This window comes from Salmo salar, chromosome 06 (genome assembly GCF_965601325.2).
Source record: "Salmo salar chromosome 06, fSalSal1, whole genome shotgun sequence".
In the NCBI taxonomy this organism is placed as follows: domain Eukaryota; kingdom Metazoa; phylum Chordata; class Actinopteri; order Salmoniformes; family Salmonidae; genus Salmo; species Salmo salar.
Window position 1 is genome coordinate 6,330,001 of NC_138296.1, and position 12,537 is coordinate 6,342,537.

At 45.9% G+C, this 12,537-nt stretch overlaps 2 protein-coding genes across 2 annotated transcripts in view; both read left to right on the forward strand.

The window, feature by feature from the left end:
• The window catches only part of LOC106601970 (SMG1 nonsense mediated mRNA decay associated PI3K related kinase), a 148,989-nt gene extending 140,099 nt beyond the window's left edge, over positions 1–8,890 (forward strand). Inside the window, exons 61-65 of the mRNA XM_082976278.1 lie at positions 642–865; positions 1,006–1,106; positions 1,394–1,570; positions 5,322–5,428; positions 7,124–8,890. Of these exons, the coding sequence (XP_082832404.1) occupies positions 642–865; positions 1,006–1,106; positions 1,394–1,570; positions 5,322–5,428; positions 7,124–7,201 (687 nt within the window). The 3' untranslated portion in view covers positions 7,202–8,890. The remainder of the gene's footprint in view (positions 1–641; positions 866–1,005; positions 1,107–1,393; positions 1,571–5,321; positions 5,429–7,123) is intronic.
• Positions 8,891–10,018: 1,128 nt separating this feature from the next.
• Positions 10,019–12,537, forward strand: part of LOC106593279 (ADP-ribosylation factor-like protein 6-interacting protein 1) — a 48,305-nt gene continuing 45,786 nt past the window's right edge. Inside the window, exon 1 of the mRNA XM_045719646.2 lies at positions 10,019–10,202. Within this exon, the coding sequence (XP_045575602.1) occupies positions 10,167–10,202 (36 nt within the window). The 5' untranslated portion in view covers positions 10,019–10,166. The remainder of the gene's footprint in view (positions 10,203–12,537) is intronic.

Sequence of the window (12,537 nt, forward strand, 5' to 3'; positions counted from 1 at the left end):
ATAACAGCTGGGTCTGGTCTACTTAGTTCATTGACTGTAGATGAACCAGATAACAGCTGGGTCTGGTCTACTTAGTTCATTGACTGTAGATGAACCAGATAACAGCTGGGTCTGGTCTACTTAGTTCATTGACTGTATAATATGAACCAGATAACAGCTGGGTCTGGTCTACTTAGTTCATTGACTGTATAATATGAACCAGATAACAGCTGGGTCTGGTCTACTTAGTACATTGACTGTAGATGAACCAGATAACAGCTGGGTCTGGTCTACTTAGTTCATTGACTGTATAATATGAACCAGATAACAGCTGGGTCTGGTCTACTTAGTTCATTGACTGTATAATATGAACCAGATAACAGCTGGGTCTGGTCTACTTAGTTCACTGACGGTAGATGAACCAGATAACAGCTGGGTCTGGTCTACTTAGTTCATTGACTGTATAATATGAACCAGATAACAGCTGGGTCTGGTCTACTTAGTTCATTGACTGTATAATATGAACCAGATAACAGCTGGGTCTGGTCTACTTAGTTCATTGACTGTATAATATGAACCAGATAACAGCTGGGTCTGGTCTACTTAGTTCATTGACGGTAGATGAACCAGTGAAATGTCTTTCTCTTCTGTCTCTCCCGTAGGACGAGGAGAACGCGCTGGCGGAGGGGGAGGAAGTGACCTACGAGGGCAGCGTCCGCCAGTTCCTGTTGGAGTACAAGGCGTGGCAGGACAACGTGCAGATCGTGCTGTTCACTGTCGTCCAGGCAACGGGCCAGCCCCGAGGGGGAGGAGCCAGTCAGGAGGGGGTGGAGCTACTGCAGGAGATACCTGCTACCCTGAAGGAGCTACACACACAGAGCACCAGGTACACACACACACACACACACACACACACACACACACAGAGCACCAGGTACACACACACACACACCCTGAATGAGCTACAAACACCCCTACCCGTACTGACAGTGGCCTCCCTGTCCCTCTGTCTCTCTCTGTCTTCAGTGTGTATAACCGCCTGGTTGGCTTTGCGTCTCCGTTGGTGACAGAGAGGGGTGGAGACTGTTCCAGCCCCACCTCTACGGCTCAGACCAGCTTCGCTGCAGGTAACGACGCTACCCTGGCTGAGGGCACCCTACTCCCAATGTGGTGCACTACTATGGGCACTAGGTCAAAAGTAGGGCACTACATAGGGAATAGGGGGCCCTTTGTTTAATGTGATAACCTGTGTTAAATACCAGAATGATTAAAAATGGCATCTCGCTTCAGAGCTCACAGGCAATGATTACTCTCTCCCGTTCTCTTCTCTTTACGATCTTTCTCTCTTTCTTGCTCTTTCCTTTCCTCTCTCTCTCTTTCTCTCTCTCTTTCTCTCTCTTTCTTTCCCCCCCAGCGGTGAGGTGCAGCGGTGTGAAGACTCAGACAGACTCAATGTCCCAGAATTCACGCAAGCTCCTCCCCCGTAACCTTGGCACCCCGGCGGACACCCCCCCCAGCGCTCAGACGATGACCAGCAAGGGTTTGAATCCCAGCCCCAAACGGGCTGTACGCGACCCCAAGACGGGACGAGGTACGACCCCTAACCTCCATCTAACCCCTGACCTCCAATTCAATGAGTGTATAATTAGAAGAAGCAGCAGTACTGCTGCCTAACTGTTCCAAATGGGACCCTATTCCACATAGACTGCTGCCTAACTGTCCCAAATGGCCCCCTATTCCATATAGACTGCTGCCTAACTGTTCCAAATGGGACCCTATTCCACATAGACTGCTGCCTAACTGTCCCAAATGGCCCCCTATTCCATATAGACTGCTGCCTAACTGTCCCAAATGGCCCCCTATTCCATATAGACTGCTGCCTAACTGTCCCAAATGGGACCCTATTCCATATAGTACAACAGTAGAGCACTGACTGTACAAAACATTAGGAACACCTCTCTAATATTGAGTTGCACCCCCCTTTGCCCTCAGAATAGCCTCAATTCGTATCACGGGCATCAACTCTACAAGGTGTCGAAAACATTCCACAGGGATGCTGGCCCATGTTGACTCCAATGCTTCCCACAGTTGTCAAGTTGGCTGGATGTCCTTTGGGTGGTGGACCCTTCTTGATACACACAGAAACTGTGGAGGGTGAAAACCCAGCAGCGTTGCAGTTCTTGACACAAACCGGTGCGCCTGGCACGTACTACCATACCCCGTTCAAAGGCACTTCAATCTTTTGTCTTGCCCATTCACCCTCTGAATGGCACACATACAGTCGTGGCCAAAGTTTTGAGAATTACATAAATATTAATTTCCACAAAGTCTGCTGCCTCAGTGTCTTTAGATATTTTTGTCAGTTGTTACTATGGAATACTGAAGTATAATTACAAGCATTTCATAAGTGTCAAAGGCTTTTATTGACAATTACATGAAGTTGATGCAGAGTGAAAATCTGCAGTGTTGACCCTTCTTTTTCAAGACCTCTGCAATCCGCCCTGGCATGCTGTCATTTAACTTCTGGGCCACATCCTGACTGATGGCAGCCCATTCTTGCATAATCAATGCTTGGAGCTTGTCAGAATTTGGGGGTTTTTGTTTGTCCACCCGCCTCTTGAGGACAAGTTCTCAATGGGATTAAGGTCTGGGGAGTTTCCTGGCCATGGACCCAAAATATCCATGTTTTGTTCCCCGAGCCACTTAGTTATCACTTTTGCCTTATGGCAAGGTGCTCCATCATGCTGGAAAAGGCATTGTTCATCACCAAACTGTTCCTGGATGGTTGGGAGAAGTTGCTCTCGGAGGATGTGTTGGTACCATTCTTTATTCATGGGTGTGTTCTTAGGCAAAATTGTGAGTGAGCCCACTCCCTTGGCTGAGAAGCAACCACACACATGAATGGTCTCAGGATGCTTTACTGTTGGCATGACACAGGACTGATGGTAGCGCTCACCTTGTCTTCTCCGGACAAGCTTTTTGCCGGATGCCCCAAACAATCGGAAAGGGGATTCATCAGAGAATATGACTTTACCCCAGTCCTCAGCAGTCCAATCCCTGTACCTTTTGCAGAATATCAGTCTGTCCCTGATGTTTTTCCTGGAGAGAATTGGCTTCCTTGCTGCCCTTCTTGACACCAGGACATCCTCCAAAAGTCTTCACCTCATTGTGTGTGCAGATGCACTCACACCTGCCTGCTGCCATTCCTGAGCAAGCGCTGTACTGGTGGTGCCCCGATCCCGCAGCTGAATCAGGAGACGGTCCTGGCGCTTGCTGGACTTTCTTGGGCGCCCTGAAGCCTTCTTCACAACAATTGAACCGCTGTCCTTGAAGTTCTTGATGATCTGATAAATGGTTGATTTAGGTGCAATCTTACTGGCAGCAATATCCTTGCCTGTGAAGCCCTTTGTGTGCAAAGCAATGATGACGGCACGTGTTTCCTTGCAGGTAACCATGGTTGACAGAGGAAGAACAATGATTCCAAACACCACCCTCCTTTTTAAGCTTCCAGTCTTTTATTTGAACTCAATCAGCATGACAGAGTGATCTCCAGCCTTGTCCTCGTCAACACTCACACCTGTGTTAACGAGAGAATCACTGACATGATGTCAGTGATCCTTTTGTGGCAGGGCTGAAATGCAGTGGACATTTTTTCAGTTAATTTTCATGGCAAAGAGGGACTTTGCAATTGATTGTAATTCATCTGATCACTCTTCATAACATTCTGGAGTATATGCAAATTGCCATCATACAAACTGAGGCAGCACACTTTGTGAAAATTAATATTTGTGTCATTCTCAAAACTTTTGGCCACGACTGTACACAATCCATGTCTCAAGGCTTAAAAATCCTTATTTAACCGGTCTCTCCCCTTCATCTATACTGATTGAAGTGGATTTAACAAGTGACATTAATATGTGTGCATATATATTTTTATTTTATTTAACTAAGCAAGTCCGTTAAGAATAAATTCTTATTTACAATGACGGCCATACCCGGACGATGTGGGGTCAATTGTGCACCACCCTACGGGGACTCCCAATCACGGCCGGTTGTGATACAGCCTGGCTTCAAACCAGGGTGTCTGTAGTGACACCTCAAGCACTGAGATGCAGTGCCTTAGATCGCTGCGCCACTTGGAAAATAAAATATAAAAGTAACACTATAACATAACAATAACGAGGTTATATACAGGAGGTACCGGTACTGAGTCAGTGTGTGTTGGTTGAGGTAATTTGTACATGTAGGTAGGGGTGAAGTGACTATGCATAGACAATAAACAGCGAGTAGCAGCAGTGTACAAAACAAAGGGGGGGGGGGTCAATGTAATAGTCTGGTGGCCATTTGATTAATTGTTCAGCAGTCTTATGGCTTGGGGGTAGAAGCTGTTAAGGAGCCTTTTGGTCCTAAACTTGGCGCTCCAGTACCGCTTGCCGTGCGGTAGCAGAGAAAACAGTCTATAACTTGGCTGACTGGAGTCTGACAATTTTTTGGGCTTTCCTAGGCCACCGCCTATTATATAGGTCCTGGATGGCAGGAAGCTTGGCCCCAGTGATGTACTGGGCCGTACGCACTACCCTCTGTAGCGCCTTACGGTCAGATGCCGAGCAGTTGCCATACCAGGCGGTGATGCAACCGGTCAGGATGCTCTCAACGGTGCAGCTGTAGAACTTTTTGAGGATCTGGGGACCCATGCCAAATCTGATGTGGTGGTTGACTCTGACATGGTGGTGGTGGTGTGTGGTAACTCTGACGTGGTGGTGGTGGTGTGTGGTAACTCTGACGTGGTGGTGTGTGGTAACTCTGACGTGGTGGTGTGTGGTAACTCTGACGTGGTGGTGTGTGGTAACTCTGACGTGGTGGTGTGTGGTAACTCTGACGGGGTGGTGGCCTGACGTGGTGGTGTGTGGTAACTCTGACGTGGTGGTGTGTGGTAACTCTGACGTGGTGGTGTGTGGTAACTCTGACGTGGTGGTGTGTGGTAACTCTGACGTGGTGGTGTGTGGTAACTCTGACGTGGTGGTGTGTGGTAACTCTGACGTGGTGGTGTGTGGTAACTCTGACGTGGTGGTGTGTGGTAACTCTGACGTGGTGGTGGTGGTGTGTGGTAACTCTGACGTGGTGGTGGTGGTGTGTGGTAACTCTGACGGTGGTGGTGGTGTGTGGTAACTCTGACGTGGTGGTGGTGGTGTGTGGTAACTCTGACGTGGTGGTGTGTGGTAACTCTGACGTGGTGGTGTGTGGTAACTCTGACGTGGTGGTGTGTGGTAACTCTGACGTGGTGGTGTGTGGTAACTCTGACGTGGTGGTTGTGTGTGTGTGTGTGTGTGTGTGTGCTGCAGCTGTCCAGGAGAGGAACTCGTACGCGGTGAGCGTGTGGAAGAGGGTGAAAGCCAAGCTGGAGGGGAGAGACGTGGACCCCAACAGGAGGATGAGTGTCACTGAGCAGGTAACTACACACTGAGCAGGTAGCAACACGCTGCTTTACACACTGAGCAGGCAGCAACACGCTGCTTTACACACTGAGCAGGCAGCAACACGCTGCTTTACACACTGAGCAACACGCTGCTTTACACACTGAGCAACACGCTGCTTTACACACTGAGCAACACGCTGCTTTACACACTGAGCAACACGCTGCTTTACACACTGAGCAGGTAGAAACACGCTGCTTTACACACTGAGCAGGTAACTACACACTGAGCAGGTAGCAACACGCTGCTTTACACACTGAGCAGGTAGCAACACGCTGCTTTACGCACTGAGCAGGTAGCAACACGCTGCTTTACACACTGAGCAACACGCTGCTTTACACACTGAGCAACACGCTGCTTTACACACTGAGCAACACGCTGCTTTACACACTGAGCAACACGCTGCTTTACACACTGAGCAACACGCTGCTTTACACACTGAGCAACACGCTGCTTTACACACTGAGCAACACGCTGCTTTACACACTGAGCAACACGCTGCTTTACACACTGAGCAACACGCTGCTTTACACACTGAGCAACACGCTGCTTTACACACTGAGCAACACGCTGCTTTACACACTGAGCAACACGCTGCTTTACACACTGAGCAACACGCTGCTTTACACACTGAGCAGGCAGCAACACGCTGCTTTACACACTGAGCAACACGCTGCTTTACGCACTGAGCAGGTAGCAACACGCTGCTTTACACACTGAGCAGGTAGAAACACGCTGCTTTACACACTGAGCAGGTAGAAACACGCTGCTTTACACACTGAGCAGGCAGCAACACGCTGCTTTACACACTGAGCAACACGCTGCTTTACGCACTGAGCAGGTAGCAACACGCTGCTTTACGCACTGAGCAGGTAGCAACACGCTGCTTTACACACTGAGCAGGTAGAAACACGCTGCTTTACACACTGAGCAGGTAGAAACACGCTGCTTTACACACTGAGCAGGCAGCAACACGCTGCTTTACACACTGAGCAACACGCTGCTTTACACACTGAGCAGGTAGCAACACGCTGCTTTACGCACTGAGCAGGTAGCAACACGCTGCTTTACGCACTGAGCAGGTAGCAACACGCTGCTTTACGCACTGAGCAGGTAGCAACACGCTGCTAAACGCACTGAGCAGGTAGAAACACGCTGCTTTACACACTGAGCAGGCAGCAACACGCTGCTTTACACACTGAGCAACACGCTGCTTTACGCACTGAGCAGGTAGCAACACGCTGCTTTACGCACTGAGCAGGTAGCAACACGCTGCTTTACGCACTGAGCAGGTAGAAACACGCTGCTTTACACACTGAGCAGGCAGCAACACGCTGCTTTACACACTGAGCAACACGCTGCTTTACACACTGAGCAACACGCTGCTTTACACACTGAGCAACACGCTGCTTTACACACTGAGCAACACGCTGCTTTACACACTGAGCAACACGCTGCTTTACACACTGAGCAACACGCTGCTTTACACACTGAGCAACACGCTGCTTTACACACTGAGCAACACGCTGCTTTACACACTGAGCAACACGCTGCTTTACACACTGAGCAACACGATAAGAGCATCTGCTAAATGACTAAAATGTAAATGTACTCCATCCCTCTCTCCCCTACCTGTCTCCCCACCTCCCCTCTCTCCCTCTCCTCTCCAGGTGGACTGTGTGATAAAGGAGGCCACCAATGTGGACAACCTGTCCCAGCTGTACGAGGGCTGGACAGCCTGGGTGTGAATGGTGTCTCCCTGTGGTTCCAGCACACAACAGAGCCTCGCAGAGGGAGGGTTAGACATCCAACCCAACCTCCAGACCAGACACCCGGATACGTTCCTGCCCTGTTCTGGCAGGGTTAGGGTTAGGTGTGTCTGTCTGGGCCTGGGGGGTGAAGGAAGGAGAGGAGGAGCCACTGGAGCAGCAGCACCCAACCGTGCCACACGCTGATGGGGAAGGAGGGGGAGAGGGGGGGGTCAAGATACTCCCCCCACCCCGATATAACCTCCTAGGGGTCCACCATGGAACCCCTACTCCTGTACCGTAGCAGCACTAGAGCTGTCTGCCTGGCTGATTGGCTGGCTAAACCCAGTCCCACCCAACCTGCCACCTGGCAATAGACCAAGCTAACACAACCAGCTAAAGGGTCACTCTGCAGTCTGTCTGCAGCCAGATCTGACCACTCTGCTTGTCTGTACGGGTGGGGGGGTCTGTCTGGGACAGGAAGGGGAGCAGAGGAATTGGTAGGGAAGGTATGGTGATAAGGCCCTCCCCCTCTACCCTATGTTTTGAATAACCTTTACCCTCCCCTAATGAAAACCACCACCACCCTCCACTCACTGTTACCACCGATGACAACCCCCCCTTTAACAGTTGAGCTGGTTTACCCAGCAATGCCGTTGGGTTTGGACCTCATTTTAAAGGGACGGAGAAAGGGGAGGCTTTGCCAGGTGTGGTCTGAAGAGCTGATTGGCTGCGCCTGTTTTTAAACCAATCTCCTCCCTGATGGTACAGTGATTCTGATTGGCCAGCGACTGAGCTGCGTGAGTTGTGATTGGGCAGGTGTGGAGTGGGGGGAAGGGAAGAATCTGTTGGCTCAATGGACTCCATCCAAGCCTGAGAGGGAAAATGATTCCAGGAAATAAAATGGTGTAATCAGACTGTCTTTTTTCTTTTTTTCTTCTCTAAACATTTATTCTAAAACTGAAGAAAAAAATACTTATTTTACAAAGCTCTTTAGAAATTGTGTATCACACAAGTTTGACATTAAAAATGGATTATCAAGTGGAGATGGGGGTTTTTGGGGAGAAGATTCAAAGTCGTGTGGCTTTTTATTTATACGTTTCGGCACTGCGTAACGATGTGCCTCAAGTTAACTAATCCTATTGTCTGAAGTTCCCTTTTTGTTTTGAGGAGAGTTAAGATTTCGGGTTTGACTGAGAAAGATAACAAAGTGGGCAAAGTTCTAGCTAGTTACTATCTGAACCTTGGTCTACGTCCCAAACAGCACCATATCCCCTATACAGTGCACTACTTTTGACCAGAGACATATATGGGTCAAAGGTCATGCCCTATATAGGGAATAGGGTGCCATTTGGAATGCATGCCTTGACCTGAGAGAAATCCATGTATAATCATTTTTCTTCAATGTGAATCTTTATTCATATCTGTTGTATTTGTAGGCTTCTCTCCTGCCTATCCCTTGTTTATAAAATAGAAAAGCTTTAGACTAGATTGATTCCTTTTTTTGACTTGCTGCCTTGCCTGTGAGGAGGAGGAGGAGTACCTCTAGTTCTACCTTTTTAGTGGGAGAAATAATTACAATAGATAAGTGAAGGAATAGTGGATGTTTTTTTGATGGTTGTGAAAAACTGCTATTTCTTAAACGTTTTATTGGATTTAGTTTGAAATAAAATTGCATTTAACATGGTCGTCTGTTTCCGTCTCTGCATATGTTCTGCAAATACAAAACATAATACAAATAAATACACCCATGTACTAACTAACTAGGCAAGTCAGTTAAGAACAAATTCTTACTTACAACGATGGCCAAACCCGGACGACAATTGTGTGCCGCCCTATGGGACTCCGAAACACGGCCAGTTGTGTTACAGCCTGGATTCAAACCAGGGTGTCTGTAGTGACGCCTCTAGCACTGAGATGCAGTGCCTTAGACCGCTGCGGCCCCATGTATTTGTGTTAAACAATTTTTTTAATGTTGATGATTTGATGGCTGATATTCTTAATTCTTGTACGGTGATGCCAATGAAAATACAGTAAAAGTAATTTTATTCTAGAATTCTTTCTCACGGTGGAAAGATTGATACTGTGAACTGGACATACAGTATGAACTGCATGTACATAGAAAATGGATAATGGAAGAACATACAGAACTCTACCCTCTCAGTACACGTTTCCATTGTTTTTCTACGTCCCATACTCTCATAACTACAAAGACTGAAATGTGCATGTACTTCGCTGCTTTGGATGAGAAGCCACACTGTTTTCAACAATCTGGTATTTACACTGATGTAGAAACAGGATGGCTGGAGAAAGCTGGCTAACTGTTTTCAGTGATCTAAAAGAGACTGAGGGTTGTGTCCCAGACTTCTGACCAAGGGAATAGGGTACAGTTTGGGACTTGGCCAAGGAAAGGAATTCACCTCAGACTATCGGGTAATGGTTATAGACTGGTGAATGAGCTCACTGGGCTAGCAGCCAATCTATATCCAGTCAGTGAGGGGGAAATGTAACACAGAGAACCTTGAGGACTTCAGCAGTGGTCAGTGATCCAAACGCCTGACTGATATTAAATTAATCATCCAATTCCATTTAAGCTAAACCTAATCAATCAAGTGATTTGTGAAATTGGTCAGAGGTTCACCAATTCAATTATTGCTCAATCTACTAATTTCCTCCTGCGAAACAAACGGTTTAAAATGAATTGGGTCATGAATGTCAGCCGAGTAGTTTTATTTGGGGCAATGCCGAGAAAAGGGGCGTGAACTACATTACCCATAAAGCCTTTAGCCATGACGGGTTTTTTGTTGTTCATAAGTCCATCCTGCCAGGCGTTTAACGGTTGGTTTGTGAACTGCAAAATCCACAAAGAGAGGGAAGCGTCTGCTGCGCCCCTTGGGTCGTTTTAAATTTGCCTTTAAAACATCACCGAAACCTTAAACATCGTAAACTTAAACAACTGCTAGCTATGGCAGAGGGAGACAACAAAAGCGCCAACGTAATCGTAAGTAACGTTATCCCACTTTCGACTTGACAAGCTCTTGTTCCTGAATTAGGTAACGTTAACGTCGTAGTGTGTTTGACTGCTGTCGTTCGCTTGTCAACGGCCTTCGAAATGCTAACAATTAACCAGCTATGCTAGCGAAGGAGGATTAATGATTTCATTTTCACTAATCTGAGCAAATTAACCAAGCCATGCATTGCATGGTTTGTTAGATGGCGTATGTATGATTTTTATATAGGCCATTAACATTATCTACACTAACAATTATTTAACGTTATGTAGTCTAATATTGGCCTTTTAGCTAACATTATTGCTTGGCTAACTAGCTGTTAACGGATGATACCGCTAATTGATGAAAGGTGTTTTTGTAGTTAGCATACAGCTAGCTGGTTATTTGGCTGGCTACCCAACAAAGCGGCTGTCCCTAAGGTTATTTTAAATGTGACAAACGTTCAGCTGACAAGCCGAGAGAGCCCATGTCTGGCTAATTTCTATCTTGTGACATTTAACATCCCCCTTAAAATTACCAAATTTGCGTTACCTTAACTATTTGATTAGTCACCGAAAGATGATATATATATATTTTCGTATAAAAGTTAGACGATTTACTGAATAATTTCGCCTGATTAGAGTGACTAGTGTAATTAAGAGCTTGTTCAGAAGTGGTCGCTGCTCTAGAGACCTGTCACTGCTCGGACCGAGGGCAGAACGGCGCTAAATGACAACCTACATGGTGCCTGTATGTTCCTGAGTGATAACATAGACATTTTCTAAACGAAATCCGCGGAATACAAAATTGAGCCTATACATTAATGAACGTTAAGACTGAAATTCAGTATATACCCTTCCCAGAAAAAAAATGTCTTGAAGTTTATTGTGCATTTGAGTTACCTTTTTAATTAAATGATAATGCCTGAGAAGACTGTTTGAAGGATATATTGGCACTGGTGGTGTTAGGCCCGAGATAAAATCACATTTTATTAGTCACACACACATGGTTAGCAGATACTGCGAGAGTAGCGAAATGCTTGTCGTCGGGTCCCTCAAATCTCCCCCGTCAGTCAAATACTTTCCTCCAAACACCGCCTTCGAGAACATTTATACAACTGGTTAGGAACATATTCAAATAACGTTAATGAAAATATGTCAATCATTATCTTGAGTAATTTATTCATACAATTTCATCGTTCCACAATATATAGTCCCGATACAAATAGGCATTTTTAACGTCGTAGATTTAGCAGGTGGTAATTTGTGGTGTAGACCCAAGCTGGAATGCTGTTGTAATCTGTTAGGGACAGACGCGGAACGCCTCACTAATATCCAATGGTATAGAGTGGCGCGAATTACAAATACTTCAAAAATGCAAAAACTTCAATTTTTCAAACATATGACTATTTTACACCATTTTAAAGACAAGACTCTCCTTTATCTAACCACATTGTCCGATTTCAAAAAGGCTTTACAACGAAAGCAAAACATTAGATTATGTCAGGAGAGTACCCTCCCAAAAATAATCACACAGCCATTTTCAAAGCAAGCATATATGTCACAAAAACCACAGCTAAATGCAGCACTAACCTTTGATGATCTTCATCAGATGACACTCCTAGGACATTGAACAAAACATGCATGTATTGTATAACAATCAAGTTCATATTTCTATCAAAAACCAGCTTTTTACATTAGCATGTTTTGTTCAGAACTAGCATACCCACCGAAAACTTCCGGTGAATTTACTAAATTACTCACGATAAAGGTTGACAAAAAAAAACAATTATTTAAAGAATTATAGATACAGAACTCCTTTATGCAATCGCGGTGTCCGATTTTAAAATAGCTTTTCGGTGAAAGCACATTTTGCAATATTCTGAGTAGATAGCCAGGCCATCATGGCTAGCTATTTTGACACCCACCAAGTTTGGCACTCACCAAACTCAGATTTACTATAAGAAAAATTGGATTACCTTTGCTGTTCTTCGTCAGAATGCACTCCCAGGACTTCTTCAACAACCAATGTTGTTTTGGTTCCAAATAATCCATAGTTATATTGAAATAGCTCCGTTTTGTTCGTGCGTTCAAGTCACTATCCAAAGGGTGTTGCGCTGGCGCGTTTCGTGACAAAAAATTTCAAAATATTCCATTACCGTACTTCGAAGCATGTCAAATGCTGTTTAAAATCAATTTTTGTGATTTTTTTATTTATTTTTTCTCGTAAAATAGTGATAATATTCCAACCGGGAGATGTTGTATCCGTTTAAACAATGAAAGTAAAACATGGAGTCATCACATGCATGCGCGCCCCAGTGCCATTGTTCTCAGAAGGACCACTCTC